Source organism: Lasiodiplodia theobromae, assembly GCF_012971845.1.
Source record: "Lasiodiplodia theobromae strain AM2As chromosome Unknown scaffold_15, whole genome shotgun sequence".
Lineage (NCBI taxonomy): Eukaryota > Fungi > Ascomycota > Dothideomycetes > Botryosphaeriales > Botryosphaeriaceae > Lasiodiplodia > Lasiodiplodia theobromae.
The window spans coordinates 622,220-649,181 of NW_023336355.1; the positions used below are offsets into that span (position 1 = coordinate 622,220).

Below are 26,962 nucleotides of genomic sequence, written 5' to 3' on the forward strand. Positions count from 1 at the left end.
GGGGATATTATTGACACCCTGCAAGACTCATAGTAAATTTCTCGTAGTCGTTCGATTGATGGTGGATAGCTCAGCGTACGGTCGAAGACCCGTCTGACCGCCCTCGCAGCCTGACTGTTCTGGCACTCCTCGTGCGCCTACGGGGCTGAAGATGAGCATTAGCTACGTCCAAATTGAATTATGTTGCTGTGGAGGTGATTAGCTACTTGCCGTATTTATAGTCTCGGTCATTACCCCATTTCGACGTGTTAAAACCGCCATTCTGAGAGGAAAGTAGTGCCAAAGAGCCGGAGAAGCGAAACCACATAAATACGATGAACGAGTGGACGCACTGGGCTAGCAATGAATGAGAGGTGAGCATTCTAGGTGAAGACGATTCGGCGTGGCAAGGGACTTGAAGCTTCCGGTGACGTATTGCGTCAGTTCCTAATATGGCAAGAGCCAAGGGGCCGGCCTCCCTGACCTCAAACCAGCAAGAGCATGAATGACACTGTACACAGTACACGAAAAAATATAAACATAAATATAGTGGTATTGATTCAGATCATGATATCCCGCTGAGTCCACAAACAAGGAAATATACAAAAAGGAACACCCAGAAAAAGACCACCACGCTGTAAATGCGATACACAACGAAATTTCCCGTCATTTTAACCTCCGAGCGTCACCGAATCCGACGCCCAGCACGACTCCCACAGCGAACACGGCCGCGGTCTTCGCAACGCCCATGCTCGCAGCGAGCTCCTCCTCTTCCTCAACGAGCTACTTCGCACAGCACGAGCCGCCCTCCTTCTTCTCGTCGAAAGCCAAGCGCGAGAGCTTGTCGACGAGGGTGGAGCCCTGCTTGACGCCGCTGGGGACGCTGCAGTAGCTGGGGGGCACGTCGAGGCAAGGGTTGCGGGTGAAGAAGTTGCGGGGCCGCAGCAGCAGGGTCATGGGCTCGGCGGGCATGACGGGGAAGTCCTCGGGCGAGGGGAAGTGGGTGATGCCGAACGTGTGCCACATGACGATGTCGGTGTTGTCGATGGAGCCGTGGGGGTCGGCGGCGATCCACGCGGGCAGGCCCATGCTGGGCTCGCCCGACGTCTGCGGCACGTGGCGGCCCGCCGGGTGCACCTGCTCGTCGTCGTACTTAGTGACGTGCACGGCGTGGCGCGCGAAGCCCGCGCGCTTCCACACCAGCGACCCCTCCTTGGGCAGCAGCGGCGGCACCTCGCGCGACACCAGCTTGTACGACACGGGCTTCTTGCTGTACGGGTTCAGCTTGTTGGGGTTGCAAATCTCCCACGTCCGGCCCGTGTTGCCGTCGTAGTCGCTGTGGCCGGCGCCCTGGGTCGTGAGCTTGGTCTTCTTGCAGTAGAAGGCGTTGCCGTAGAAGTTCTCGGCCGAGCCGACCTCGCCCTCGCCGCGGACGGCATCGGCGACGACGACCGTGTTGTTGGGACCGTCGATGTTGGGATCCAGGCGCAAGCAGAACAGGTGCTGGTGGTTGTGGGCGTTGACGCCAGGGTACACCTCGGTTCCCCAGCCGTGAAGGTCCTCGCCAGGGTTGCAGGCGTAGGTGTTGAGGATACCCGTCAGCTTGATCTCGAGCTGAATGGTGCCGTCCTGGTGGAAGATCCAGTAGATGCAGTACTCGTAGTTGGCGGCGGTGAAGATTTGCGAGATGATCAGCTTGCGGGCACGAGTGACGGTGACCGACTCGTCACGGAAATCCGTGTGCTTGAACAGAATGCCGGCATCCTCCTCGTGGATGCAGATGGCGTTCTTGACCGTCTGGGCCTGGCCGGCGCGGTTGACGTAAGCGAAGTCCATGTAGTGGATGGCGCCCTTGCAGTCACAGCCCAGGGACAGGCTGTTGGTCATGTAGCCGCCACCGTATTCTCCCAGGTCGAAGGCGTGCTTGCGCTGGTGGGGGTGCTCGGGGTTGCCGTAGGGGACAACCATCTCGGCGAGGGATATTCTCCAGAAGATGGGACGCTCGTTGCCCTTGTCGTTGAAAGTGACGTTGGAGAGAACAAGACCCTCCTTGTAGTTGAAGCCAATGTGCAGCTTCCAGTTTTGCCAGCTGATGAAGCGGCCGTCCATGGTGAAAGAGACGCCCTCGGGCTGAGTGATGTTGATGGGCTTGAGATCCGTCCTGTAACCGCCCTCGGCCTCAATCGAGGCAGCGTGGTAGTTGTTCGGAGGAGCCTTGTTAAGCGGCCTCCTGACCTTGGGGACATCAATGTGGATGACCTCCTTGGTGTCGGCGTTGAAGATGGGGCAGAAATCCAGGGGATAGACGTATTGGCAGTCATCGACGTGCGGGCGGTAGTACATCAGCGCCTGCTGCAGACGAACCTTGTTGCCAAAGCGCTCATCGTAGCCGATCGTCCAGGCTGCTTGCCGTTAGCGTGATTCAGATAACTTGGTGGATAACCACGTACGATCGCAGTAGACCTTGTGCATTTCGTTGGCGGGAATGCCGAGGATTCCGCACTGCTCAACGACCTTGGGGTCTTGCCGCACGATGGACTCGACAATCTGAAGATCCTCCATGGTGATCTAAAGCCAGTCAGCACTAAAAGATTCTCCGCATGTTCGCAGCGGGGTGCTTACCAAAGGCTGCACGCCATCGGTCAGGGCAAATGAGATAATCTTCCCCTCCTCGAGATCGACGATACCATCATACACCTTGCTGCCGGGACCAATGCAGACAACGTCGGCCCTCCGCTTAGGCCTAGGGTTGACCTGGGGGTTGGCCAACCATGCCTGCATCTCCAACTTCCGGGGCTCCCAGAGGGTGACGGCATTGTAGTGAAGGTCGGGGTGCTCCTTGCGGATGATGGCAACAGCCTTCTCAATCTCAACCTCCGAGAGAGGGTCGATGGGGTACGGCGGCTCCCCCTGGCCACTGATCTGGCCGGCCATCTGCTTGAGGCGGTCGAGGACCATTGTGATTGCTGTGTATGATCAAGAAAAGCTCACCGCAGACTCCCAATGAGGAATGGAAGGGAAGTCGATGAATGAGGCACAGCGGTCTCTAAAGATGGCAGAGAAGGTAGTTAATGAAGTACAGAGCACAAGAGACCGTTGTGAATGCGGCGGCAGGCTCAACGTTATATACAGGCCGGCCAGTTGAGCGGCAGCCTGGGACACGGCTAGTATGCCGTGGCAGGCCGGCGGCCAGCATCGAGGGCAGCTGCAGGGAAAGCGGAACAGCTGGTGAGGGGCAGCGGGCCAGTGGCTTGGAGCCAACGGCGAAGGCAAATGGTGGCCGGGGGATGCGGGCGATAAGTCGCGATAAGCGTTGTCCCCGGGTTCTTTTGACTGATGCGGACTAGCGCGGTGCTGCGCGCGGTGGAGAGCAGCTCGCAGATCTGGTGGACTAGCGCTCTGTCCCGGGCCCAGAGTCAGAGCGCGATACTTGCCCTGATGCGGCTATCTATTGAACCCTCCTGCAGTGCTCCGCTCCGGCCCATGAGTCCTGCAAATTACGCCTTGGGCATGTCCATGCGATTGCCCTCGGGTGGCCACGCCGACGCTCATGATTGTGTCAATATCAATGGCCGCCAACCGTGGCCCCGCGCGTAGGGCTGACCCTTCCTCTCGTCCGCCTACTGCGCGGTGGTCTGATCTAAACATGCTATCTCATTAGTCCCGGCGCCGCAGATTCAATCCATTCGTGTCATCGCCACTCGGCATCATCTTCCCATTCCTGGACCAAAAACACCACGCACAAGATTGAATGAGGAAGGAGGTTAGCAGTTGCTACCCTACAGCATTGCTGAATAAACCCAGAGCCAACCAGCACCGGAAACCCGCCACCACCCTAAGAGAAAGCACACGTACAGCACCCACCAAGTGCGCCGAGTAATGCAGGAGTAGTAAGACGAAGCCTCAGAGGCACACGCAAGAAAACTCCCAGCTCGCATCAAAAAATCAAAGTCTCATGATGAGGCCCCTCACATCAGGGGCCGTGGAACCCTTCCGCTTCTCGACTACGCCGTTTTTTGTAGCTTGCTAGCCTCGGAAAAGTATCGAAGAAAGGAAGAGTGCATTATTATCTTTAACAGCCACACAGAAGAGGATTTGGCACGAAAACCCGGAAAGCGGGAACGCTTACTTTCCGTACGTGAAGTTGCCAAATGCTCCTCCCGGCGTCATGGCGCCCAATCCGTGGCCACCGGGGCCAGGCGTGCCGCTCGCCAAACCCGCTGCGTTGGTGACTGGCGTGCTCGGGGAGTCCCTGTGCGGCGTGCCGCCCGTGTGGAACGCCAGGGCTGCCTGGAAGCCTGCGCCATTGACCGCGTTTGCTGCGTGGCCGTGAGCCGCGAGTACAGCCGCCTGCGCCGTGGCAGAAGCTGGCGGTCCCACGCCCGTGAGGCCCCACATCTGCCCGTTCATGTCGGGCGGGATCTCCCCGTCGAAGATCTTAGCGCGCATTTGCCAGAACACGTTGCCCGTCAGCCAAGCATCCGACCCGGCCTGGTGCTGCGTGCCGACCCGCTGACAGCCGAGTTCTTCGGCAAGGTCCTGCAGCCCCGATTTGCTGCCTAAGGCGTTGAGGATGTTCTGGGCCTGTGCGTTGACGCCGTTGATCGTCACAAGCTTCTGCGCATGGCGCCACAGGAACTTGACGTCCAGCAGCCGCGGGAAGAAAATGCTGACCAGTTTCCTATACTCGTCTTCGTCGTCCGGAAGCTGCTTGCACCACATGATCTTCACCAGGTAGGCGAAGTCGTAGCCCGAGTGAAAGGATATCCAGTTGACGTCGTCCGAGAGAGCGAGTCCTGAGGTGATGAGGAGGGAGCCAAACTCGAGCGGGTCGATGCCCATTTCTGCGTGCTTCTCAAAGTCCGTACCCGCCTTTTTTAGCACCTGGATCGAGTCCTCATTGTACATGTCCTCCTCTAATGAGAATTGGAAGTTGAAGGTCCACGTGCACGGGCACATGATGAGGTTATTTGAGTAGGGGCCGCGCTGCTGGACGGCGGCGCCCTGTTCGATCTGAGCGGGTGGGATCTCGCCGGCTGGAGAGAAAAGGGTGATGCCGAGTTGTATTATCTTGAGGAGGTCCACGTTGCAGCGGACGGTTTGGTAGTGATAGCTTGCCTTGGTGATGAAGTCGCCCATCGGTCTCGCAACAACGCCGGGGAACTCGGTGTCCTAGAGACCCGGAGTTAGCTTGATCAGTGCCACTGGGGCGGGTGATGTACCATGCTGATGTATGGGTACTTGTCGACCAGACTCCGGAGTATTGCCATCTCCTGCGCCAGGTTGTGCTTCCAGACATCTCGTATCCTCATTCCTTGGCCCTTTGCCCCACCCGATGCCATCGAGGCAGCCTCGTGCTCGCGTTGCTGCTGCAGAGCCGCGCCGTGGGCGAAGCCCATCTGCGCCGCGTGGCTGGCCAGGCCAGTTCCGCCGCCACCAAGCCCACTCGCGCCGCCGAAACTTCCTGCCAGGCCTGCGTTGCTCGTGGCCGGGCCGAAGATGTTCATGTTGCCATTTGGGTTGCCGCCGCCGAAACCGGGCTGCTGACCCATGTTCTGGTTCTGGACGGCAGCATTGACGCTGTGGAAGTGGGCCGACTGGAGCGCATGCTGCTGGTTGAGGTGTTGAAAGGGGTTTGAGACGTTATGCGGCGGATACCGGCTCACTGCGGGCGGCATCCTTTATCGAGTGTCGAGTGCCAGTGCTGGGGTAGGTTGGGGCCGGTCGCACATCCGGGTCGCGGGTCGGGCGATGAGGAGGGGATCAGGCGCCGGTCGATCTCGTTGGAAGGAGCAAAGCGCCAGTCTTGCGGGTTGAAGGGGGATCGCGTCGCGGTGATGGTGAGGTTGGGCGCTGCATTTGGCGGGAGGTCGGTCACGGCGACGGGTTGGAGGGCACTGGCCCGCGCTTCAGCCCCCCAGGGCTTGGCATTAAGCGAGCGCCAGCCTATCTCACGCTCTCTAGTAAGCAACCCGCAACACCACCCGCGAACCATCCGCCCTGTACTTTGCGAGGTCGCATCAACGTACGTCCCACGCTCTCAATTGCCCCTCTGCTAGCTCCGCCAGCTCCGTGTGGCTGACGCCCACCGACAGATCACCATGGCACCGCCCAACCTCACCGGTTTCGATCCCAAGAAGTTCGCCGCTGCCGCCGGCACGCCCGCAAACGACCCGTGGAAGAGGCGGTGAGTGGGAGCTTGCTCGTTGATACTGCCTGTGTGTTGCGACAATGGCTGACTGGTCGCGACGGTGCAGCGAGACCTGGAGGTACACGGGTCCCTTCTCGCGTTGGAACCGCTTCAAGAACGCCTTCCCGGGACTCGGCATTGCGACTGTTGCTTTCGGCGTCTACCTCGGATACGAGGCTATCTTCCTCAAGGACGATCATGCGCACCACGGCGAGGGCCACCACTAGAGAAATACCAGAATCGTTTCCAGTTCAGATGCAAGAAACTGCATGTGACGTTCGGCGCACGGGATGGTCTAGCTGAAGAGCATGCATTGGTTGTACATATGGCAGGGCTTTACAAAGAAGGCGCCTATGGAGCAATCTTCGAACATGTCCGCCAAATGGCGTTGTACGATGAAGAAGACGCGTGGTAAGGGCACGAGACGTACCAAATAAATCAGCATCCGCGGACAAAAGACATTCTAGACCCGACTTTATTGTCACCGTTGTCCCGGGCAATATTCCATGAGCTAACTATGCGGTACAAAGACGTATTTAACTAAGACATGAAGTTCATAATAATCGAACTGCACGATCAACAACGGCCCACCTCACGATGAACTTTCCTTCCAGCTCGCACTGTATAATCCATCGGGCGCTGTAACCTCTCTGCGGCGCTATGGGCCACGAGTGAGCTTGTTTGAGCTTTGGGCTTTGAGAACAACGGTACCCGACTCACGTGGGTAGTTGAAGCTATCATCCGGACGTAGATGTATATCCGGCCTGTTGACCAGATCATCTTTGAACTTGCGGGCCATGTGAGGGTAGTCTGGCTGGTCTTCATAGCCAGCAACATCATCCGTCCCGTGAGAGGTAACCCCGGAGTCGTCACTTTCGAGAACTATCAGCTTGAGGGATAATGGTGAGGTTCGGAACACTTACATGCGCTCAGGAAGACCTGCTTTCGCCCTAGGAGCGTCCAGATGGGTTATCTCGTGTAAGAGCGTGTGTCCACCGGTCTTAAAATCCTTGAAACGCTGGTTAGTCTGGCACCAGCTGCCCCTTTTATTTCCATTATATGTTCTCGAGTTGAGGTTCCGCTTGGTCATCGGATCGGTGAAGAACCTCGGGCGAATCTTCATCTAGCGCAGATAGTCACCATCCTGCGTTTGTGAGTCGGTCACCGCGAGGCTAGATGATAGTCAGCTGCGTACTCGTTTGGCATGCGTTCCGTTGTTACCTCGCAGATTCGTCTCCAGTGCACTCTTTAGCGCATCGGACGGAGACGGAATAAGGAGGGTTTGTAGGCCATGCCAAACAGTGCCCATGACAGGCTGGACATGCTAAGCTCGGGGATCATTTTTCGAGGATCCTCGTTAGATGCAACCATGCCCCAGACTTTCATCGCCATTTCTATATACTGGTCGCGAAAGTAGTGGGTAAATCTGAAGTCAAAAAGGGTCAGCAAGAATATGACCAGTTGGAGTTTAAGTAGCAAGTGCCTTGGAATTGGTGGTACTTCACAACGGTGCAACAGTGTCAGCGCCAGCGCAGCCAATGGAGGCCAAGGCGCATCGGAAAACCAATGAAGAATTGAACGTTACACGGATATGTTCAGATATGGCCAAGAATGCAGAACGTCATTGGCGCGGGTGCAGAGGGGCAGATGCACGCTCGGGCTCGGGGTTGATCGCGCACGTCTCACCGCCCGCCGACGATGTCATCCTGCTGACCCACTGTGCACCCATGCCCGCGACAGTACTTCCCGCTCCCCTGCTCCCGCTGCTCCTACGGCATGCAAGTCACTCTCATTAGCATACCATGCCCAGAGTCTATCCTCCGATAGACGGCAAGACCTCCTCGCCCACGCTCTCGCCTTCGATCGTCGAATCTGTCGCCGGCTTTTCCGCCGGGCTGATTGCAACCCTTGTCGCCCATCCGTTCGATGTCTTGAAGACGCGCCTGCAGCGTGAGTCCGCCTTCCGCCACGTCCGCGCCCGTAGTTGACGGCTCGACAGTCGACCAGACGCATGCGCCGCGATGGGGAAACTCGTTTCACATCCTCCGCAACATTGTCCGCCATGAGGGCAATGTTGGCGCTCTGTACCGCGGCTTGATGCCGAACATGATAGGGAACTCTGTCAGCTGGGCGTTGTATTTTCTGTGGTAGGTAGACTTGCGCTTGCAGACGTGCATGCCGAGGCTGACATGTCCGAGGTACCGCAACCTGAAGGATCTCTTCAAGGCGACTCGCGGCCATGGCCAGAGACTTGGCTCCTCTGACTACTTCCTGTCGTCGGGAATAGCGGGTTAGTGTGCGCCCCCCACATCCGGAAGAAGGTCGCTGACAGCCGAACAGGCATTTTGACGGCGATATGCACGAATCCTATCTGGGTCATCAAGACGCGCATGCTCTCGACCGGCCGCAACACGCCGGGTGCCTATCGGGGCATCTCACACGGCGCGTCGGAAATCATGCGCACCGAAGGCATTGCTGGATTTTACCGCGGCCTCATCCCGTCCTTGTTCGGCGTGTCTCACGGCGCGATCCAATTCATGGCATACGAGCAGTTGAAGTACTACAGAGGCGGCCAGATTGGCGGCAGGTCGGAGCTAAGCAACTTCGACTACCTGTATCTCAGTGCGTCATCGAAAATTTTCGCGGGCAGCATCACGTACCCGTACCAAGTTGTGCGGTCCAGGCTGCAGACGTACGATGCAAGCGCGGCTTACCGATCGGCGCGGGACGTGGTAACGCAGATCTGGATTCGAGAGGGAGTGTCGGGCTTTTACAAGGGGTAAGGACTGGCCTTCTGGACCGCGGGATTATCACATGGCTGACGAAGGCTTAGGCTGCTGCCAAACGTCGTGCGCGTCTTGCCAACCACTTGTGTGACGTTTCTAGTGTACGAAAACACCAAGTTCTACCTGCCAAGGATCTGGCATCCCGAGGGAGACCATGAGACGGATTAAGAGTCCGTGGCGCAAAGGGAGCGAAGGTGCGGGTTCTGGCGTGATGGAGATGACAGCGCGCATCCTGCTTCAGCTCTGGTCTCGCCGCGTTAACCCCACTCCAGCCTAAAGCGTCGCCGAACCGATCGGCTACCAGACAGGGATCGAGAGGAGAACAGCGATACTGCCTTGCGTGGTGCGGGAACACGGCGCGGTGGAGGGGTCGCGACGTTCCTGGGCATTCCTGATCGCTTGCGGCGAAGGGCAGCTCAACACCACGCAAGTGGGATGGTCGGGGGTATAGACTTTAGCGCGCATGTTGCATATAAGAAAATAGACGGCCACGGGTTAGAGTATGTACAGCCGCAGGATTGTGTCTTTCTTTCGTCATCCTCATTCTTCCTCCCGCTGCTCTGCCAGCCCGCGGCGGCGTCGCTGTCGTCGTCGTCGCAGCTTCATCCGCGCTAGCTGGACCCTGCGGCAGTACACTAAGAGCCGCATAACCATGGCTCAGCCGCATCACAGCGAGCACACAACCCCTCCGCCCCCCTCAACAAAAGGAGTCGCGCCTGCGTCCGCCGCTTCTCCTGCGCTCTCCTTGCCCTGGCCGCCAGCGTCATTATTCTTCTCACCTACTGCGTCGCCCGCGCCCGTCAATCCCCTCGCCGCACATTCGCAGCTTGGTCGCCGCAGCCACGGCGGGAATCAACTCGCGCCTGTGTCCCCTCCTCACGTTCAGTCCGAGACGCCATCGAGGAGTCCCCACCGCCCTTCCGTTTCCTGCACCATGGGCCTGCTCAAGAGCGTCAAAAGCGCCGTCAGGAGGGTTGGCAGCAAACGCATGAAGGAGGGCAATAGAGAGAAAAAGGAGACAAGCTCAAGCGGCACACCCAAGTCTGCGCTTGGTGGCGATGGGCTAGCAGAAGAAGAGAAGACCCCGGCGGAATCAGAGCCTCCCGATAAAGCCAAAATGAAACTACAACCCTACGTCGAATCAGTTGCAGACGAATCTGAGCTAGACGCGCAGACAGGGTCGGATCCGCAACAGTCGATGGAATACTTGCCTCTCTCGCAAAAGTTTCAAGACAAGCAATCGCCTCTGCCCCAGCTACGAACGCATACACAGCTTAACCGTGGGACACCGCGAAGTTCCGAACCAGCAAAATGTGGTCTTGACTGCGAATCTGATGAAGAGTCTGATGTTTCAGAGGCAGACTTGAACCGAGGCTCAGATCCGCAGGCAACCCACTCGAAAAGATCCATGAGAGAACAGGGCCAGCAGCAGCGTCGTTACTCCTCGCCTCGAAGTGGGTCATCTGTTGAGCCTTACAGGTTTCCCTTCCAGAGCGGTGGCGGGCCCGAAGATCAGCAAAGCTTCTATTCTGGTGCTGATAAGGCTCCCAGCCCCAAGGCCTCCAGCTATCGTGGCCACGGTCGCGTGGATTCACATGCCTCGCCGATCGTGGAGGATCATCGCTACAACCCCTCGATTAGAGCTGAGGTCGTCCGTGAGCAAACGGTGTCGCGGGACGGGTTGCGAAGGCCCACCCTGCGGTCTCAGCGAACGTCTCCTCGCCCAGAACAGCCCCAGTACCACAGTTTTGGAGATCTTGGTAGTGTCAATGATCACGAATTTTTGTTCTCAGCTCCACAACGCAAGCTCAGCGATGAGCCGGTCAGCCCTACATCGGTCCCGGAGAGCAAAGACACCACAGATATATCCACCCAAAAACCACCCAGAGCAGAGAGCGTCATCGACTCCGGCGACTCCACTGTTTCTGATACCGATTCTAGCGAGTCGGACGCCTCGTCGGACGCCGAATCCGAGGCGTCGGGGTCGGTGCTCGCCGTGCCAAGGCAGCCTCAGGAACGCACTCGCACGGCTTCCATGCCTGCAATGCAAAGGCACAGCGGTTCCCAGGAGCGTAATGCTTCTTTTGATACTGTGTGCTCAGCGGAGTGGATGAAGGGTGGGCCGCCCTCATCCTTCTATCCCCACTCGGACGACCCGGCCGATCCCGCGGCCCCGGACAGGCATGTTGCCAGCCACCCCCTGCAACCGCGTTATACGCCCGCGGGCGCTGGCAGCGCGTTTCAAGCATATTCACCTGCCAATAATCCGCATGTTCGCCGTGCTAGAGCTAGTTGTTCTGCGTTTCCCAGTCGAGAGGAAGTGGAACGGCGCGTGGCGAGAGCCACAGACGAGAAACGACGTAACGAAGTCATCAAGCGAGGGCAAGACCAGCTGATTGAAGAAAGGCGCCGTCAAAAACGAGAAAAGGAAATCTACGCTGGTCGTATCGCCGAGCTTGAATACGAGAAGAGCCGGCTGGTTAGAGATTACAGCGAAGCATCCCTGAAAAACGGCGAGCTCGAGAAGAGAGTCGCCAACATATCGACGCGCTTTCTCGAACAACGGCGCAAGCTTACAGAGCTGGAGCTGTGTCAGCGCGGCTGGGAGGACTTCGAGGCGCAGCTCAAAAATAACGCGCACGGGCTGCTCACTCCGCCCGACACCGCGTCATCGAGATCAACACCGGGGAATCCAGAGCGAGTCAGAGCTTGGGCTGAGACCCTGGCGGACCCAACTTTACACAACACGGAAACCCCGGCAGCTCCGGAGACTTTCCAAAAACACGAGCCTGCGCATGAGGATGGTGGGCCGGCCCGAACTATTGATGGAACAATCATCAATGCTCTCCAAGAACCTTTAGACCCGGCCAGCACCAAATCTTCCTCGGATTTCTCTGCTTTACAGAACCAGCCCTGCCACGAACTCCAGCCTGAAATGTCGGTCCAGTGTGCCACTCAAACCCTGGCCTTTCCGCCATCAACCCAAATGCCCAGAACAAGACTTCGTACACTCAAAACTGCCACTCCAATCTACTCCCAGTCCAACGACTCGGCCGCGACGTTTGGCTCTGAGCAACAACCATGCCATCGACCCGAGCCTGGGCTGAATGACGGGCAGGCTTGCAGCAGCACCCAAAGCATAGCTGAATCCCAGAGAATGGTTCCGCCCAGTGCCGCATCGCGACAGACCTCTCAATCTTCTCTGAGATATCATAATGGACGGCCCCGACAGCAGCCAAAACAGGTGCAGTTCGACGCAAGTCACGACGAAAAAGCGCAAACATCAAGGAATATCAAGGATGCGACTTCTTCCCGGTCGCGCGATGTCGTGGGCCAGCTTGTGAAACAACAGCAGAAACCAATCAGTCGACAAGCTTCTCCAGCAGGCAGCCAGTTTGTCCAGCAGCGCCAACTATATACCCCTCGCCCTAATATTTCAGTCTTGAACAATACTCGGAAAGTCCAGCCCCAACTCCAAGCCTACGGCATGAGCAGCCAGCACGTTTATCAGCGACAACAACCGGTGAACCACCAGGGCCAAATGACACCCGCACAGCAATCGCACATGCACGCTGCGCGCCAGCACTCGGCTCCCGCCAATCTCCAGTCCATGCAAAATCACCAGAACAATCTCCGCCATGCTTACTCGTCGACTCAAGTACAACGCTCCACTCGCCCACCTACCGCGAATGGACTCGTTAGCCATGCACATAACGCACCTCGCCCAGAACCCCCCCGCAAAGGATCCCAGAAGACCCTCCAACCACCCCGGCCAAGCACATCGCATGGTGTCTCACGGCCAACCCTTGCATCTCCTAGACCAAGCACCTCTCACGGCAAATCGCAACCCATGCCGACACAGCTCTACCCTCCTCGCCCCGGCACCAGCCACAGCACGCGTGCCGCTACCTTTGGCAGCAGCACCGTCCCCCCTCTTCCCGCCATTCCGCAACATGCCCTGCAATCCCAGCCGTACCAGCACCAACAGCAACAGCAAGTACGCGGTGGAGGCGGGCCCCCGGTCACCATCGCTCCCAACGCAAACTACTACCCATTCCCGCCGCCACTGCGCGGCACCAGCGCGCGCAGCCACGAGACGGTCGTTTCGCACCGCACCGTGCTCAGCCGCATGCAGGGCAAGGCCCGCGCCGGGCTCGAGGAAAACGAGCGCGCCAACGCCGAAAAGCGCACCGCGGCGCAAGAGGCGGCGCAGCAACGCGCTGCTGCCGCTGCCGCCGCCGCCGCCTCCTCCGCCAGCCAGACGCCTTCGCCTCGCCAGAAGGACGCTCCGCAGTGGGAACCACAACAACAGGTGGCGTGGGGAAGGGACTTGGTCGGCGAGGGCGTGATCCAGGCCCAGGAGGAGGCGGACAAGCTGTGGAGGGAGAAGCAGAGGCGGGAGGAGCAGGCGAGGAGGGAGGATGAGGACCGGAAGATTCGGATGGAGATGGAGAGGTTGACGAGGGAAAAGATGAGTGTTCTTGCGAGGGGATGAGCGGCAAGTCGCCGTGGGTTATTCCGAGTTGAGGATGCTGGGAGGGGGAGTCTTTTTTTAGGGAAGGGGAGGGAGTAATTGAGGGTAAAAAACGCGCTGCTTGCTTTCCTGTCCTTCTCTATTTCGTCTCCTTTTATTTTTTTCTTATCTTTCTATCTACGGTCGCTTCTTAGCCAAAATTCTTTTGTCTTCGATTTTCCCTGCAATACCTCACTCGCTATACCTCTGTCGCTACATCATCTGCAAGTCCCCTCATTGTTCAGCGCAGTAATCTTATTGTGTAATGTCTTTGAAAAGGCGGTCGGAACGGGAAGACGGTGGGGTTAGATACGGAAAGGTAAAGTGTGAGGGAAAGAAAAGCACCAAGAGGAAAAGGTACAGTATAATTACAGGCGTATGTAAATACCCCTAGCATTTTATCCTACGATCTAGCCTCTGACGGATATCTGGAAGCTACAAAAAAGGAGGGAAATGACGGACGTTCTTTTTTTCTCACTTACGTTGAGATTTAGCTAATATAGATCCTTTGTAATTATCTTATGTTTACGTCAAGAAACGTTTTGCATAGTCTTCTCCTCTCCCTCATTTGAGTCTTCGAGCACATGAAGTCCTTTTTGGCTCTTCGCAAATGCTGGAGGTTAGATAAAATTGATCTGTCTGAATTAAGCGTGGGGCCATCTCCATTCTCTTCCAATGTCAGCGCGATATGTGTCAATATCCCTGCACGAAACATTTTCTCAGATAGTCATTAGAAGAATGAGTTTCCTGTTCTCTATGCCATGAAATGCTACGCTACGCTGTATATGCTATGCTCTATGCTATGCTAATCTAAACACGGGCACGCCAATCTACCAACAGTACAAGATAACGTACAAAGAAGCGCTACCAGCAATCAAACAGATCGCAAACCGACATCTACAACGGCCACCCATCGTTACTTCATTTCACTCATCAGTCCATCTTGACAAGAAAGCCTAGAACGCAATCCCACTCTCCCACCACCTGCGCCCGCTGTACCACCTGAACCAATCCGCGCCCTCCCTCGTCTTCCAGCACATCCAATGGCTGTCCGGATCACCCCAGCCCATGGCGCGCAGCGGGCTCAGCGGCACGGGCTGGAACAGCCAGATGCCGCCGCGCGCGAAGTCGTCGGCGAGCAGCGGCGCCGTGAAGTAGAACCACACGTGCACGAAGACGAAGTTGGCCGCGCGCCGCAGCCACTGTGGCGTCTTTTCCAGACCGGCTCCGCGCAGCGCGCGGACGAGCAGCGTCTGCGAGACGATGCCGAAGGCCTGGAGGACGAAGAAGGTGAAGGGGCCGGAGAGAGGGTAGGTGCGGCCGGACTGCGTGTAGCTGCCGGCGGCGTGCAGGCAGCCCGAGAGCACGAAGGCCGTCAGGAGCTGGATCATCTTGGCCGGCAGGGCGCGCGGGGATAGGCGCAGGCGGGCGATCAGGCGTTTGGAGGGCGCCTCGAAGGCGAAGCGGAACGTCTGGTGCCACCAGCTGCCCCACCAGCCCGCCAGCCCCTTGTCCAGCACGGCGGAGAAGGAGCCGAACGTGTCCGGGTACATCCAGGCGCAGGCGCGGGCGCCGATGACGCGCGGGCCGAGGAAGCCGACGAAGAAGATGGGGGCCAGCGCGAAGATGGTGGTGAGTGCACATTTGATGGCGTTGAGAGTCACGAGGAGCCGGAAGACGCGGGTCAGCACGGGCGAGGCGCGGATGAAGGAGGGGAGGAAGGCGGGTGCGGGCGCGTCGATGACGCCCCAGAAGTAGGGGTCGTGCAGGACGATGACCTTGAGCAGATCTAGCATCAGGTAGCCCGTTAGGAAGGTGGTCCAGCCCGCGCGTAATGCCTCGCCGCGTGTCTGCGGCTGCCGCGTCCCGTCGGCGCCGCGGTGGTTGTCTGGCTTGGAGGACATGGGCGTGCCCGAGTTCGCGTGCAGCTGCTCTTGCACCCAGCGTGGCGGCGGTGCCAGTCCGGAAATGCGCCAGTTCCATCCCATTCCACGGAAGTTGCAGAAGACGTCGGCAACCCAGTCCAGCCGCTCGATGAAGGGCGAGAGCGGGAAGTGCTGCCAGGCGAAGGTGCCTTTGCGCTGGCTCGGTCCTGCCGTTGTGCCGAGACGCTTTCTCTCGGCGGCTAAGTCGACATCCTTGATGGTTGAGACGGTAAGGAAGTCTGACTGAGGCTTGTCTTTAAGCATAGTTCCGTTTGATGTTGCAGTTCCATTGCTTCGTAGACTGGCGCTGGCTCCCTCGGTGCGCTCGATCCTGGCGAAGTCGGTCTGGGCATCGTGGGCAACTAGCAGGGTGAAAGTCCAGAGAAGAGACCAGGAAGATATTAACCCAACGCCAAAGGCGGGTGCCATGTTACGGGCACGGGTATAGAGAACGGAATGGATTGACCAGTATGCGTTGAGAGCCCATACTGGATATCTGAGACTGTTGAGGAAAGGAGAATTGTAGTGCGGAACAAGCAGATAGACAAAACAGAGGATAGCACCAAAACTAGCCCAAGGGTACACGAAGGGGACGAAGTCACCTGAGCTGATGCCAGCGTCGTAGGCTGCGTATACCTGGTCGAGAGCCTCGTTGTGAGTGGCCGGAGGATGGTTGAACATGGCTCTGGCTGCAGGACTGGGTATGCAGAGTCCTGCAGAGTGAGGGCAGATGTTAGTAGTAGGGGGGAGGCATCACGCAAACAGGAAATGTGGCGGCGGTAGCAGTCGATGAAAGTAGCACCGCGTGTTTTTGGCATAGATCAGGATCTTGGCAGGCACCACAAGTGCCACATGACGTGGACCCGGTCGCTGGCTCCTGCCACGTGCATGACTAATACGCCGCTTGCGCCGGATTGGGCCTTTCGTTACACGCTGCACTAACCCCCGCCGCTGCGATTCTTTACACCGCACCCAACAAGCCCACGAGCCACGGCCTGCACTCCAAGTCGCCCACCCCAATACCCTTCCAAGCATCCAAGTAGGCCTGAGGAAGCCAATTCCTCCCCACCGCCAAGATGGTCAACATCACGGAGAAGATCAAGGAGTACGACGCAGACGCTTCTCGCCTGACGTAAAAATGTCCCGCACCCCGCTAACGTTGCTTTTGCCTCCAGGATTGAGTCGGAGATGGCGAGGACGCAGAGTAAACTCACCTGCACCCCTTCTAGATGCGCACCTTAAGCTGACCTGTGCAAGAGAACAAGGCAACCGGTACGCCCTTCTGGCAATATTCACGTGACGCAAATTCTGACTACTTTCAGAATACCATCTTGGTCTACTTAAAGGGTATGTCGAAATGACGGCAGGTTTTAACTTTATACTCACATCTGGTCAGAAAGCTTGCTCGACTTCGCGCTCAGCTTCTTGAGCCTACAGGCGGCGCCGGTGCTGGCGGTGGTGAAGGTTTCGATGTCAGCAAGAGCGGAGATGCCCGTATAGCGCTGGTCGGCTTTCCTTCCGTCGGAAAGTCAACCTTCCTGTCCAAGATCACCAAGACGAAGAGCGAGGTTGCTGCCTATGCTTTCACCACCTTGACTGCGATTCCCGGTGTGCTGGAGTATGGCGGCGCTGAGATTCAAATTCTCGATTTGCCTGGTATTATTGAGGGAGCCGCCGAGGGCAAGGGCCGTGGACGTCAAGTCATTTCCGCCGCTAAGGTATTAATGCCTCTTCAAATACATGGAGAGCAATCGGACTGACTGTGGTAGACGAGTGATATGATTCTGATGGTGCTCGACGCGACAAAGCGGGCTGAACAGCGCGCACTGCTGGAGGCAGAGTTGGAAGCAGTCGGAATCAGACTCAACAGGGATCCTCCGTATGTACCATGCCCTCGTACCTCTAACAGCTCTTGCTGACTTTCTAAGGAACATCTATCTGAAGCAGAAGAAGGCAGGAGGCATGAAGATTACCTTCCAGACTCCACCCAAGAACATTGACGAGAAGATGGTCGGCAACATCCTTCGTGACTACAAGATGCTCAACTGCGAGGTCCTTGTTCGCGACGAGTACGGTGAGTACAACGACTGGAGCTCTTACATTGATTTATTGCTGAACTTCTCATAGCTACTGTCGACGATTTCATCGACGTAATCATGAAGGACCACAGAAAATATATCAGATGGTAAGTTGTGCCACCCAGCCTCTGCACCCAAGGCGTGTGTCTCACAAATCCCGCAGCCTCTACGTCTACAACAAAATCGACAGCGTTAGCTTGGACTTCCTCGACAAGCTGGCAAGAGAGCCGCACACGGCGGTCATGAGCTGCGAGCTCGATCTGGGAATTCAAGACGTCGTTGACCGGTGCTGGAAGGAGCTGAGACTGATCCGTATCTACACCAAGAGGTAAGTGAAACAAGACGACAGTTTGACGTTGTGCTCACAGCCGCGCAGGAAAGGAGTGGATCCCGACTTTGGCGAGGCTCTCATCGTCCGCTCCGGTGCAACCATCGAAGACGTTTGTGACCAGATCCACCGGACCATCAAAGAATCGTTCAAGTACGCTCTAGTCTGGGGATCCAGTGCAAAACATGTTCCGCAGCGCGTCGGTCTGGGGCATGTGGTCGAGGACGAGGATGTGGTCAGCATCGTTTCGGCATTCAAGGCATAGATCATGCGCGTTGATCGGAGGTAGAAGGTTACACGGATTGTGCGTGCATCCGCAGATGACCCTTGAGCAAATTTATGATGCATTCTTCTCAACAACATTCCCGCCTATTTATATATAAAGCTATGTGCACACACGGCTCTATGGAATATCTATGGCACTGTTTATGCTAGCGCGCTAGTTTGCTTGATCTTATCGAGTACATGGCAGATGTCAAACGGACCCTTTTCCGCCAAAATTTATGGGTTTAAAAATAGCGGCACCTGCAGCATTATACAAAAAAGAACGTAAAACATGCAGAGAAACTGGTAAATGAGCAGGCGCTACGCATGCAAGGTGGTTACCCAGTAGAGGGTGCCCGAGTCATTCGGGCGATGACATGTGCCGCAGTGCGGAGGCCAATCAACTCCGATCATCCCCGCGACCCACGAGCTCAAACCACGACCCATCCTCTCCCACCGACAATGCGCAAGCTTCCAGAGCTCCACTAGCATCCCAGAACCACCAACAGCTCCGTAGCGATCACCAACATGGCTGAATTCAGCACCACCAAGCTCAACGCCGAGCAGCACCTGCTTCTCGTAAGCCCGCACACGTTTCCCCGCGAGCCCGCCCCGGTCGAGCCACCAAGGTATACTGACACGCCTCGCTGCCGCACAGGACCAACCGCTGCTACGCATGCCCTACGAGCTAGCACGCAAAAACTTCAAGACCGCCCAGCGATACGTCGAGCGCGAGCAAACCTTCGTCACCAAGGAGTTCAAGAGCGCAGCCAACGGCGCCGCCCAAGCAGCCACCACCGGCGACGCCAGCGCCACATTGTCCCAGCTCGACACCATGATCAACCGCATGCAAGGCCTGAAGCGCAAGCTCGAGACGCTACACAACGAAGAGACGAACATCCACAAGGCCACCAAGACCCGCATCCAGCACCTTGACGACCTCTACGGCATTCCGAGTTTGGCCGACGTCAAGTACGACGAGTGGAGCAAGGTGCGCCTCGACCGCCTTCTGGTCGATTACCTGCTGCGCAGCGGATATGGTGAGAGTGCAAAGGCTCTAGCAAAGGAAAAGGGCATTGAGAATCTCGTCGATGTCGATGCCTTTGTCCAGTGCGAGCGCATTGCCGAGAGTCTGAGGAACGGCCGCTGCCAGGAGGCCCTGGGCTGGTGTGGTGACAACAAGCAGGGGTTAAAGAAGCTAGAGGTAGGTAAAACGGCGCGTGAGAAGGTTGAGGAGAAAGTGGACGTGAAACGCTCGCTAGATCAGTACTGGCGATCGGTTTTCGCGGATCGCGGGTGCTTGATTGAAGAATGCCTATCTGGATGCCGACTGCAGTCAACAAACCTATCTGAGGATGAAGACCTGCGGACGGTATGCCAGACAGGTTGAGCTTGATCTTTCACATTTCGCTTCGAAACTTCCTTACAATTGGCCCCTCCCTCGAAGCTCGCTCGAGGCATCATTTGCTAACACCCTACCAGAGCAACCTTGAATTCGAGCTGCGTCTCCAGCAGTACGTGGAGATGGTCCGTACCGGCAATACCCAGAAGCTCCAAGAAGCAACACAGCATGCACGCAAGTACTTGGCATCTCATTCAGATACCAAATACGCTATTCGTGCTGCTGGTCTGTTAGCGTTCCCTCCAGATACGCCCGCCGAGCCATACAAAGTGAGTCTACGGTCTGCTTCTCTTCGTAAAGGATCGCAATGATTAACCTAGGCTCATATCCAGTCACTCTACTCCACCGAGCGCTGGCCCAAGCTCGCTGAGCTGTTCATCAAGACGCACAATACACTTTACTCACTCCCACCCAACCCTCTTCTCCACATTGCTCTCTCTGCTGGTCTTTCAGCGCTGAAGACCCCTTCCTGCCACTCGCAATATGCATCATCATCTTCCAACGCCAACAGCACTTCCACATCCGTCTGTCCTATCTGTTCGACCGAGTTGAACGAGCTCGCCCGTAACGTGCCATACGCCCACCACACAAAGTCATTCGTCGAGAATGACCCGGTCGTGCTGCCGACGGGCAGAATTTACGGGCGCGCGCGATTGATGGAGATGAACACCAAATTGGGTACGCCCAAGGGTTTCGTGAAAGACCCCATGGTGCCAAATCTCATCTATGAGGAGAGCCAGTTGAAGAAGGTCTTTATTTCGTAGATCACTTGCGACAATGCGGGGAAACGTAGAGGAAGATTTGGCATCATGCCCTAAACAGCCAGAAAGAGCGGTATTCCTTCATTCGGAGGTTTGTGTTACAGCGATCGGACAGGCATTTTCATGCGTAGGATGGAGGCGTTTCTGTTGTCCAGGAAATCAAATTGGCGTCGAGAGCCCGGTGTTTCTAAGAATTGTTCGGGTAAATGGTCTTTGGGACGGTTCCCTCGGGCAGAGGCTTCATTGATATGAATTGATCCTTTTGAATTTCTAATTCGCGTGTCTCGAGAGTGTTGGCGCTTTGGTCTTCGTAGAGTGAGCTATGTTTTCTGCCAGACTTGGTCCGGAACCGCATGGTGGGACGCGGGAGTGGCAGGCGCCACTGGCAATATTCGAGACAGTTTTGATCGGTACATAGATCTTTCAGTTAACTCATACTGTCGTCTACGGGCAAAAGATGGGCTGCGTGGCTTAATGGTACGTTCAGAGATTTTACTAGAAAGGACAGGCTAACTGCAAGACTTGGTCAAAAATATAGGCAAAGGCAAAGAAAAAGAGCTCAAAAAGTAAAAAACCCGGGAGTAATAGAATGACTCTGCCAGAGGTTTCTGTAGCAAGCCGCTCCCCTATGGACGGGGCAGGACGGGCGTCTACAGTTTTGCCATTTTTTTAATCCTTTTTGTTGCTTCCTAGTCCCATCATCGCCGTGTCAAACGGTGTTGAGATGCTGCATCGGGTGTGGTTCGAACGGGAACCACTTTTGCTGTTATAGGCAGGCGCAGATGCTGAGATCTTTTGTGAGGTCACCATGGCCGTGTTGAGCCTGGTCGAATAGAAGGCGACTGAATCTTCCGCTGCGCCGAGGGCTGGCAATCTCGCCGGCGAAATGGTCCAGGTGAGGAACAGTTGTACTTCACCTCACTATGGTGGTTCAAGAACGACAAGCTCACTCTTGACACTCCACATTTCGCGATGTAAAGCCCAATCAATATGTCCTTTCAACGATCCTATACCTGGTATAGTAATTTCCCAAACGCCAGCGCCTCGGTCGTATCTTCCATGTACAATGAACCGTCCTAGATCAATCCTCATCCGAATCACTTTCATCTCCACCCTTCTTCCTCTTTTTTCCTGCCCCAGCACCAGCATCGCCGCCGCCGCCTCTAATTTTGCCCCCACCCGCACCATCGCCGGCCTCAAAAATGTAGGACCGCGCACTCCTCTCCTCGCCCTTCCACTTCCCGCCCATCTCACCCTCGATATTACCCAGCGTCCGGGCGTGCTTGTAACCGGGGTATGCGCTGGCTTGGAACTTGAAGGAGCGCTGGACCTTGAGGCCGACGTGGCGGGCGAGGTCCTTGACGTTCCAAAGGGTGTAGGGTTCGCTTTCGAAGAGCGTGACGATGATGGTGGGGTTGGCAGAGACGGGAGATTGCGGGGCGGGCAGCGCGGAGAGGAGGGGCGCCGCGGCGGTGAAGAAGGACACGAGGAGTTCTAACGTTGTTGTTTCTTGCCGTCAGTCGTAGTCACCGCCATGGCTGTTTAGGGATTGATGTGGACTAATTTGCTTGGCCATACCTTGGTTGTACCGGACCTGCCGATTGACATCCGTGCTCTTCCCGCCGACGTGCGGGAAGTTGAAGATGATCCTGTCCCAACCACCGCCGCCGCCGCCTCTTCCCCTCGCTTCCCTAGCGCCCTCGTTTTCCTCCACCAGCCCCTCTCCCTGCCCACCCTTCTTCACTTCCTTATACGACCCCAGCTTTGTCGCGTCCACGCCACACAACACTCTGCATCCACCTTCTCCTTCGATGTACGCCATATTCGCCTCGGCCTGCGGGTACTTGCGCAGCAGCTCGTCGCGCGTATCGTACGCGGTTGCCAGCACGTCGGCGGCGCCGTGGTGCTCGACGATGCTGCGCGCGAAGCTGAAGTCGCCATCTCCGATGATGAGAATGCGCTCGTTGGGGTCGAAGGGGATATATGCGTCTTGGTGCTGCTGCTGCTGGTCGTTCTTCGCTTCCTCTTGTTGCGCGCCGTCGGTGGTGTTGGTAGGTTGAGGAGCTGTCGCGGAGATGGCGGGAGCGGCGATATCGGTCGATGGCCTTTGCTTCTTCCTCGGTGGCTGCGGTTGTGACCCGGCTTTTTTGGCATTGGCGCTCGCTTTCTGCGCTTTCGCCGGTTTGTTTGCGCCCGGCGTGCCCGCGAGGCGGTTGGCGCGGCCTTTCTCAAGCCACGGCTTCTTTTTCGTACGAGCCATGGATTGGCTCGTTGGGAACCTTCGGGGGGCGAAGGTGAGGAAGGAGGGGCGTGAGGTAGCGTGAGGCTTGCGAGAGCGAGCTTGTGCGGATGGGAGACAGAGCTCGGACGGAAATTTAGTCGGAGCTTAAGGTGCGGCTCTGCGGGAAGCTTGGGCCAATCGGTCATGGCGTAGGGCTGAGACAAGCGGAAAAAATCTCAAACTCCTTCTTACGACCAGGAGTTTGCAACGTTGCTTCACTGTAATAGCTGAGGCATCGAGCCGATTGCAGCTAGAGCGTTGGTACAAGGAAAGTTCACTGAAAGTCGTCACCAAGGATTCGGGCATGAGTTTCAATTCTCTCGCCCGTCTCACAATCGAGTCAATTAACCTCCGTCGTCTCCATCAGAGCACTTCTTTGGATGGACGCAGGCCTCTATTAACTTCACTTCGTATCCTTGCTGTTCGTACACGCATCCCTTGCTCATCATTACCCACAATCATTATCGTCTTGACTTCGTTTATTCGGAATCTATTGCAGCCGATCGCAAGTCGTTGCTACGCCCTTGGAAGGCGGCAGAACGAGGTGTCTGATCCAGAACTCCCTCGCCGGCATTAAACTAGCAAGAAAAAAGGCCTCCTCGGTCGCGCAGTGGCCATGATCTTCAAAACATCCTTATCTGCCTGGTGCAAAGCCAATGAAAGCAACGAGATGCTGGCCAAGGAAGGCTCACGTGGTATCTGGCCATGCTGTAAGACGAGCTTCAGCACACTTCCGTATCGGACGGAGTGTACGTCGCCAGCGCAAGTCGAAATTCCTTAGATCCGGCATTCTCCATAGAACAAAATTGCGCATGGGTATCTCAAGCAAGAGGAACGGGCGAACCCATCCGACTGCCTCTCCCTTGAAGCGTGATGATCGGAGTGTCGGGCCGGGCCAGAGAGGGAGGTAGAACTATAATACAGGTTGGATGGACTGGGAAGAGATGACCGCTCACATGTTGAGCTTCATAACGTCTGCGGTGCCGAACGACCTGCCATCCACAGGACATTTGCGAGAACGACCGCGGAACTGCTCGTCTACGCAATCACGGCACATGACGTGACCACACGTCTTGATCGCCGTGTCCTTGAGGTTTTTGCGGCAGACAGGACAAAGGGCATATGACTGGAGTTTATCAGTACGGCAATCTCATGGAGGAAGCATTTTGACAATCCACTTACCCGCCACATCTCGTTCATGTCGTCCCTCTTGTCCTTGTCCTTCCAGTTGTTTAACTGCCTCTCGGTCTCTTGCAAACGAATCTTGAGCTTCTCAACCTCAGCCTCCAACTCCCTCTGTGATTGCTTGGAAGATAACACTGCACTGTCTTTGGCGTTCAGCATACTCTTCAGCTCGGCGATTTGAGCTTGGAGGCTTTCGGTCATGCTGGCCTTTTCTCCCGACTTCTGCTGCAGAATCCGGAACTGATCCTGAAGTCGGTTTAGCGCTTCTCCGCTTTCCGCGACTTGCTTTTCGAGGTTGATCTTCATGTTCTGGTTGGCGCCTTCAATCGATTTGAGCTGAGCGATAATTTCCGCATTGCGCGCGTTCATCGTCTTCATATGCCGGCATTCGGCTTCCCTGGCATCTTTGGCCTTCATAGCGGCGAAGTACTTTTGGTCTGCCTTGGACTTCTCTGCGGTTAACCGATTTACCTGTTCTTCCCAGTTGACCAATTCGGCAGTCTTCTTCGCCGCCAAAGCTTGTGCCTTTTTCCAGGCCACCTCCATGGACGGGAGTTCGTTGCTAAGAAGGGCGTATTCTTTCTCCAGGGTTGCGATTTTGGCGCGAAGTTCGTCCGGTGACAAGCCCTCCAAATGCTGGGTTGGTCCATCGGCCTGCGTTTCACCAACCCTCAGACGGAGGCGCTCGACTTCTGTCTCAAGTGCAGTTATTCTGCTTTCCCCAGCACTTGCCAGCTCCTTGATCTGCTCAGACGAAGCTCTGACATCATCTTGGGCTGCTTTCCTCTGTGCCAGTTCGGACGCCAGCTCGTCCCTCGCATTACGGATGCGGGCAAGATCTGCCTCAGCCTTCGCCAACTGGGACTCAGTCTCACTGATAGCGGCTCTTGACTCCTCATCCATCTGTGCTCGGTACGCTGTGCGCTCTGCATGCAATTTCGTTGCTTCCTCACGAAGCTGCACGTTAGTGGCTTCCAGATGGTTAATACGCTTGATGACGTCTTCGTGCTGGCTCTTCAGCGCCTTGAATAAATCCGTCTTCGCGTAGTCCTCATCGGTCAACCCGGCGAATTTGGTCTTGAGGGCGGTGATCTCTTCAGTCAGCTTTTTGTTCTCGGCAGCAAGTTGTTCGCATTGAGCCTTGCGCTTTTCGGCAACAGCATTTGCCTCTTTACGCGCAGCTTCAATTTCAGCACTGTCGACAGAGCCATTCGTGATAGGCGGGCTGTCAGCTTTCTGCTTCGAGTCATCCTTGCTTGCTGAAGGTACAGGAGCAGCTCCCAACCCAACCATTGCCACAGCCTTACTCCTCTCGCGATCATACTTCCTTTCGGCAAGAACGTAACGCTCCGTTGCGCCCTGAAGCCGAGCCTCATACTGTTCCTTTTCTGCAATAGCCCGGTGAAGTTCTGCAGTATGCTGCTTCTCCAGCGACAGCAGCTTGGAGAGCTGGCCTTGAAGATCCTGAACCTCGGGTGCAGCAGCCGGAATCTTGGAGAAGAGATCGGAAAGAGCCTTCTTTATGCTGTTGGTGCGGGCAGAGAGATGTTCCTTGAAGGTGTCGGAATCGGAAGAGAGAAGAGATGTAGGGAAGGGTGCGGATTCTTCACGAAGGCATTAGATCATGTCTGAATGGACGATCGGGGAGAGAATGGCGACGTACCGGAAGGATTGGAGTCCGTGGCGGGGAGGGTCTCGTTGGCAAGGACGGCAACTTCATCGATGAGCTAATTACGCGTTAGTCATAGCACGGAACGGTGCGCGTCTGGTGATTTTACCTGAGAGAACCACAGGTCAATGACGCGCAAGTGGTCGTCATGATACTTGGATTGATCCTCAAGATCTGCCACACGTTCCTCGAGATCGGCCTTCCTGCGCTTGTATTCGTTCTTTTGTCTTATCAGAGCGTCTTTGGTGAATTCCTGGATGGATGCGCTGTCAGCAGCGAGTCTTTAGTGGCAGTAGCATGCACGAAACCGGAGCTGACGAACCTCGAAAACGCGATCACGGTCGGTGAGCGGATCCAGATCTGCCAGCGCCTTGGTGCCGTTGGATAGTGTCGCCTGGCGTTTTGCGGGTGGTGCGGTTTCATCGCGGTCGGACATGGCTGGTCTCTTGCGGTCCTCCATCTTTGCAACGCCGAGGGAAGGGCCAGTCACGGACTTGGATGCGAGCCTCATGGAAGCGGAGACACGCTGCGACGCGATGGGAGCCAGCAAGTACAAGGCGCAGGCGGGGGCAAGAAAGCGGATGCACGCGAAGCGACCCTGGCGTTGGCGGCGGGCGGGTCGGTGGGCGATGGCGGGACGATTGGGCGTGATCGGGGGATGTTGTGAAGTTGGAGCCACACAAGCGTTCAAGGAGCGGAATAGCACGTGATCAGGGATCGGCGTCGCACGGACCGATTGCCCCACCGCGCGGTCGGCGCGACTCATCTGGCAGGCACGGCGGCTTAACTTTTGAACGCGACGCGCGACCGCCATGCTGCCTTGCACGCAGTATTCTCCCCGCCATTTGCGCCTCTCCTCTTACAAACGACTCCACTTGCTGCCGTTTGCACAGAATGTCGGCCTTTCACGGCAGCTCTGCCATCAGTACGCTCTTAGACTCGAGACAGCTGCAACTTCAAACGCTAATGTCCGCTCCCAGACAAGAGCGGCAAGAAATTCGCTCCCAAAGTTGCCAGACGCCGTCCCGCCGCCGTGTCCGGATCCGAAGCTGCCTCCGCCACTTCAAGCGCTGAGCAAACCCCTGTCGGCACGCCCGCTGCTTCCGCAACCCCCGCGAACGAGCCTGCCCAGCCCGAAACCCAGCATGTCTTGCCCACTCCGCCCGCGACCCAGGCCCCTTCGCAAGCCCAACCTGCTGTAGCTGAGCAATCTGCACCCTCTACTGTCCTGTCCGCTTCGATATTATCCACACCAGTGTTGCAAAATGATAGCGCAGAAGCTGGAGGAAGGTCACCAAAGCGAAGGAAGGTCGAGTTATCCACATCAGGGCGAGAAGCGCCGACTGAAGCGGGTCAATCAGTACCATCGACGCGGTCTGATGTCACTGCTCCGCCAGTGACAGTGCTACCTTCAGGTCAGCCAGCTGTAAGCAATATACGGGGAACAAGTGCAGAGACGACTCAAGAAGCGGCTAGTAATACCCATGATGTACCGTCACACGCTTCGGTTCCGGAGCTATCTCGTCCAGCCGGAGAGCAGAACAACATACTCGGCCCCGCCCCGCAAGATGACTCTGAAGATGTGTCGGCGAGCAATGTGC

At 56.6% G+C, this 26,962-nt stretch overlaps 11 protein-coding genes across 11 annotated transcripts; 6 read left to right on the plus strand and 5 right to left on the minus strand.

Annotated features, from left to right (window-relative positions):
- Positions 1-762: 762 nt before the first annotated feature.
- On the minus strand, positions 763-2,937 carry LTHEOB_5540 (Peroxisomal copper amine oxidase; the record flags this gene model as incomplete). Its single annotated transcript, XM_035514697.1, has 3 exons — positions 763-2,381; positions 2,430-2,547; positions 2,602-2,937. The coding sequence occupies 3 exons, from the start codon at positions 2,935-2,937 to the stop codon at positions 763-765; spliced, it is 2,073 nt and encodes a 690-aa protein (XP_035373830.1).
- A 1,167-nt stretch (positions 2,938-4,104) lies between these two features.
- On the minus strand, positions 4,105-5,657 carry LTHEOB_5541 (Ribonuclease CAF1; the record flags this gene model as incomplete). Its single annotated transcript, XM_035514698.1, has 2 exons — positions 4,105-5,151; positions 5,202-5,657. The coding sequence occupies 2 exons, from the start codon at positions 5,655-5,657 to the stop codon at positions 4,105-4,107; spliced, it is 1,503 nt and encodes a 500-aa protein (XP_035373831.1).
- Positions 5,658-6,080: 423 nt separating this feature from the next.
- LTHEOB_5542 (NADH-ubiquinone oxidoreductase) lies at positions 6,081-6,396 on the plus strand (the record flags this gene model as incomplete). The annotated part of the gene is made up of 2 exons (XM_035514699.1): positions 6,081-6,166; positions 6,237-6,396. The coding sequence occupies 2 exons, from the start codon at positions 6,081-6,083 to the stop codon at positions 6,394-6,396; spliced, it is 246 nt and encodes an 81-aa protein (XP_035373832.1).
- Positions 6,397-7,971: 1,575 nt separating this feature from the next.
- LTHEOB_5543 (Mitochondrial folate carrier protein) lies at positions 7,972-9,123 on the plus strand (the record flags this gene model as incomplete). Its single annotated transcript, XM_035514700.1, has 5 exons — positions 7,972-8,119; positions 8,169-8,316; positions 8,368-8,459; positions 8,510-8,948; positions 9,003-9,123. The coding sequence occupies 5 exons, from the start codon at positions 7,972-7,974 to the stop codon at positions 9,121-9,123; spliced, it is 948 nt and encodes a 315-aa protein (XP_035373833.1).
- Positions 9,124-9,889: 766 nt separating this feature from the next.
- On the plus strand, positions 9,890-12,062 carry LTHEOB_5544 (uncharacterized protein; the record flags this gene model as incomplete). The annotated part of the gene is made up of 2 exons (XM_035514701.1): positions 9,890-11,892; positions 11,996-12,062. The coding sequence occupies 2 exons, from the start codon at positions 9,890-9,892 to the stop codon at positions 12,060-12,062; spliced, it is 2,070 nt and encodes a 689-aa protein (XP_035373834.1).
- Positions 12,063-12,805: 743 nt separating this feature from the next.
- On the plus strand, positions 12,806-13,450 carry LTHEOB_5545 (uncharacterized protein; the record flags this gene model as incomplete). Its single annotated transcript, XM_035514702.1, has 1 exon — positions 12,806-13,450. One exon carries the CDS (start codon positions 12,806-12,808, stop codon positions 13,448-13,450), a length of 645 nt encoding a protein of 214 aa, XP_035373835.1.
- Positions 13,451-14,424: 974 nt separating this feature from the next.
- LTHEOB_5546 (uncharacterized protein) lies at positions 14,425-16,074 on the minus strand (the record flags this gene model as incomplete). Its single annotated transcript, XM_035514703.1, has 1 exon — positions 14,425-16,074. The coding sequence occupies one exon, from the start codon at positions 16,072-16,074 to the stop codon at positions 14,425-14,427; it is 1,650 nt and encodes a 549-aa protein (XP_035373836.1).
- Positions 16,075-16,469: 395 nt separating this feature from the next.
- On the plus strand, positions 16,470-18,064 carry LTHEOB_5547 (GTP-binding protein 1; the record flags this gene model as incomplete). The annotated part of the gene is made up of 10 exons (XM_035514704.1): positions 16,470-16,498; positions 16,569-16,597; positions 16,651-16,665; positions 16,716-16,740; positions 16,790-17,111; positions 17,163-17,272; positions 17,322-17,467; positions 17,521-17,578; positions 17,635-17,799; positions 17,848-18,064. The coding sequence occupies 10 exons, from the start codon at positions 16,470-16,472 to the stop codon at positions 18,062-18,064; spliced, it is 1,116 nt and encodes a 371-aa protein (XP_035373837.1).
- Positions 18,065-18,591: 527 nt separating this feature from the next.
- On the plus strand, positions 18,592-20,229 carry LTHEOB_5548 (Protein fyv10; the record flags this gene model as incomplete). Its single annotated transcript, XM_035514705.1, has 4 exons — positions 18,592-18,642; positions 18,722-19,267; positions 19,546-19,734; positions 19,786-20,229. 4 exons carry the CDS (start codon positions 18,592-18,594, stop codon positions 20,227-20,229), a joined length of 1,230 nt encoding a protein of 409 aa, XP_035373838.1.
- Positions 20,230-21,307: 1,078 nt separating this feature from the next.
- LTHEOB_5549 (uncharacterized protein) lies at positions 21,308-22,486 on the minus strand (the record flags this gene model as incomplete). The annotated part of the gene is made up of 2 exons (XM_035514706.1): positions 21,308-21,720; positions 21,805-22,486. The coding sequence occupies 2 exons, from the start codon at positions 22,484-22,486 to the stop codon at positions 21,308-21,310; spliced, it is 1,095 nt and encodes a 364-aa protein (XP_035373839.1).
- A 973-nt stretch (positions 22,487-23,459) lies between these two features.
- Positions 23,460-25,872, minus strand: LTHEOB_5550 (Zinc finger RING-type protein; the record flags this gene model as incomplete). The annotated part of the gene is made up of 5 exons (XM_035514708.1): positions 23,460-23,633; positions 23,690-25,296; positions 25,356-25,419; positions 25,471-25,614; positions 25,684-25,872. 5 exons carry the CDS (start codon positions 25,870-25,872, stop codon positions 23,460-23,462), a joined length of 2,178 nt encoding a protein of 725 aa, XP_035373840.1.
- Positions 25,873-26,962: the final 1,090 nt, after the last annotated feature.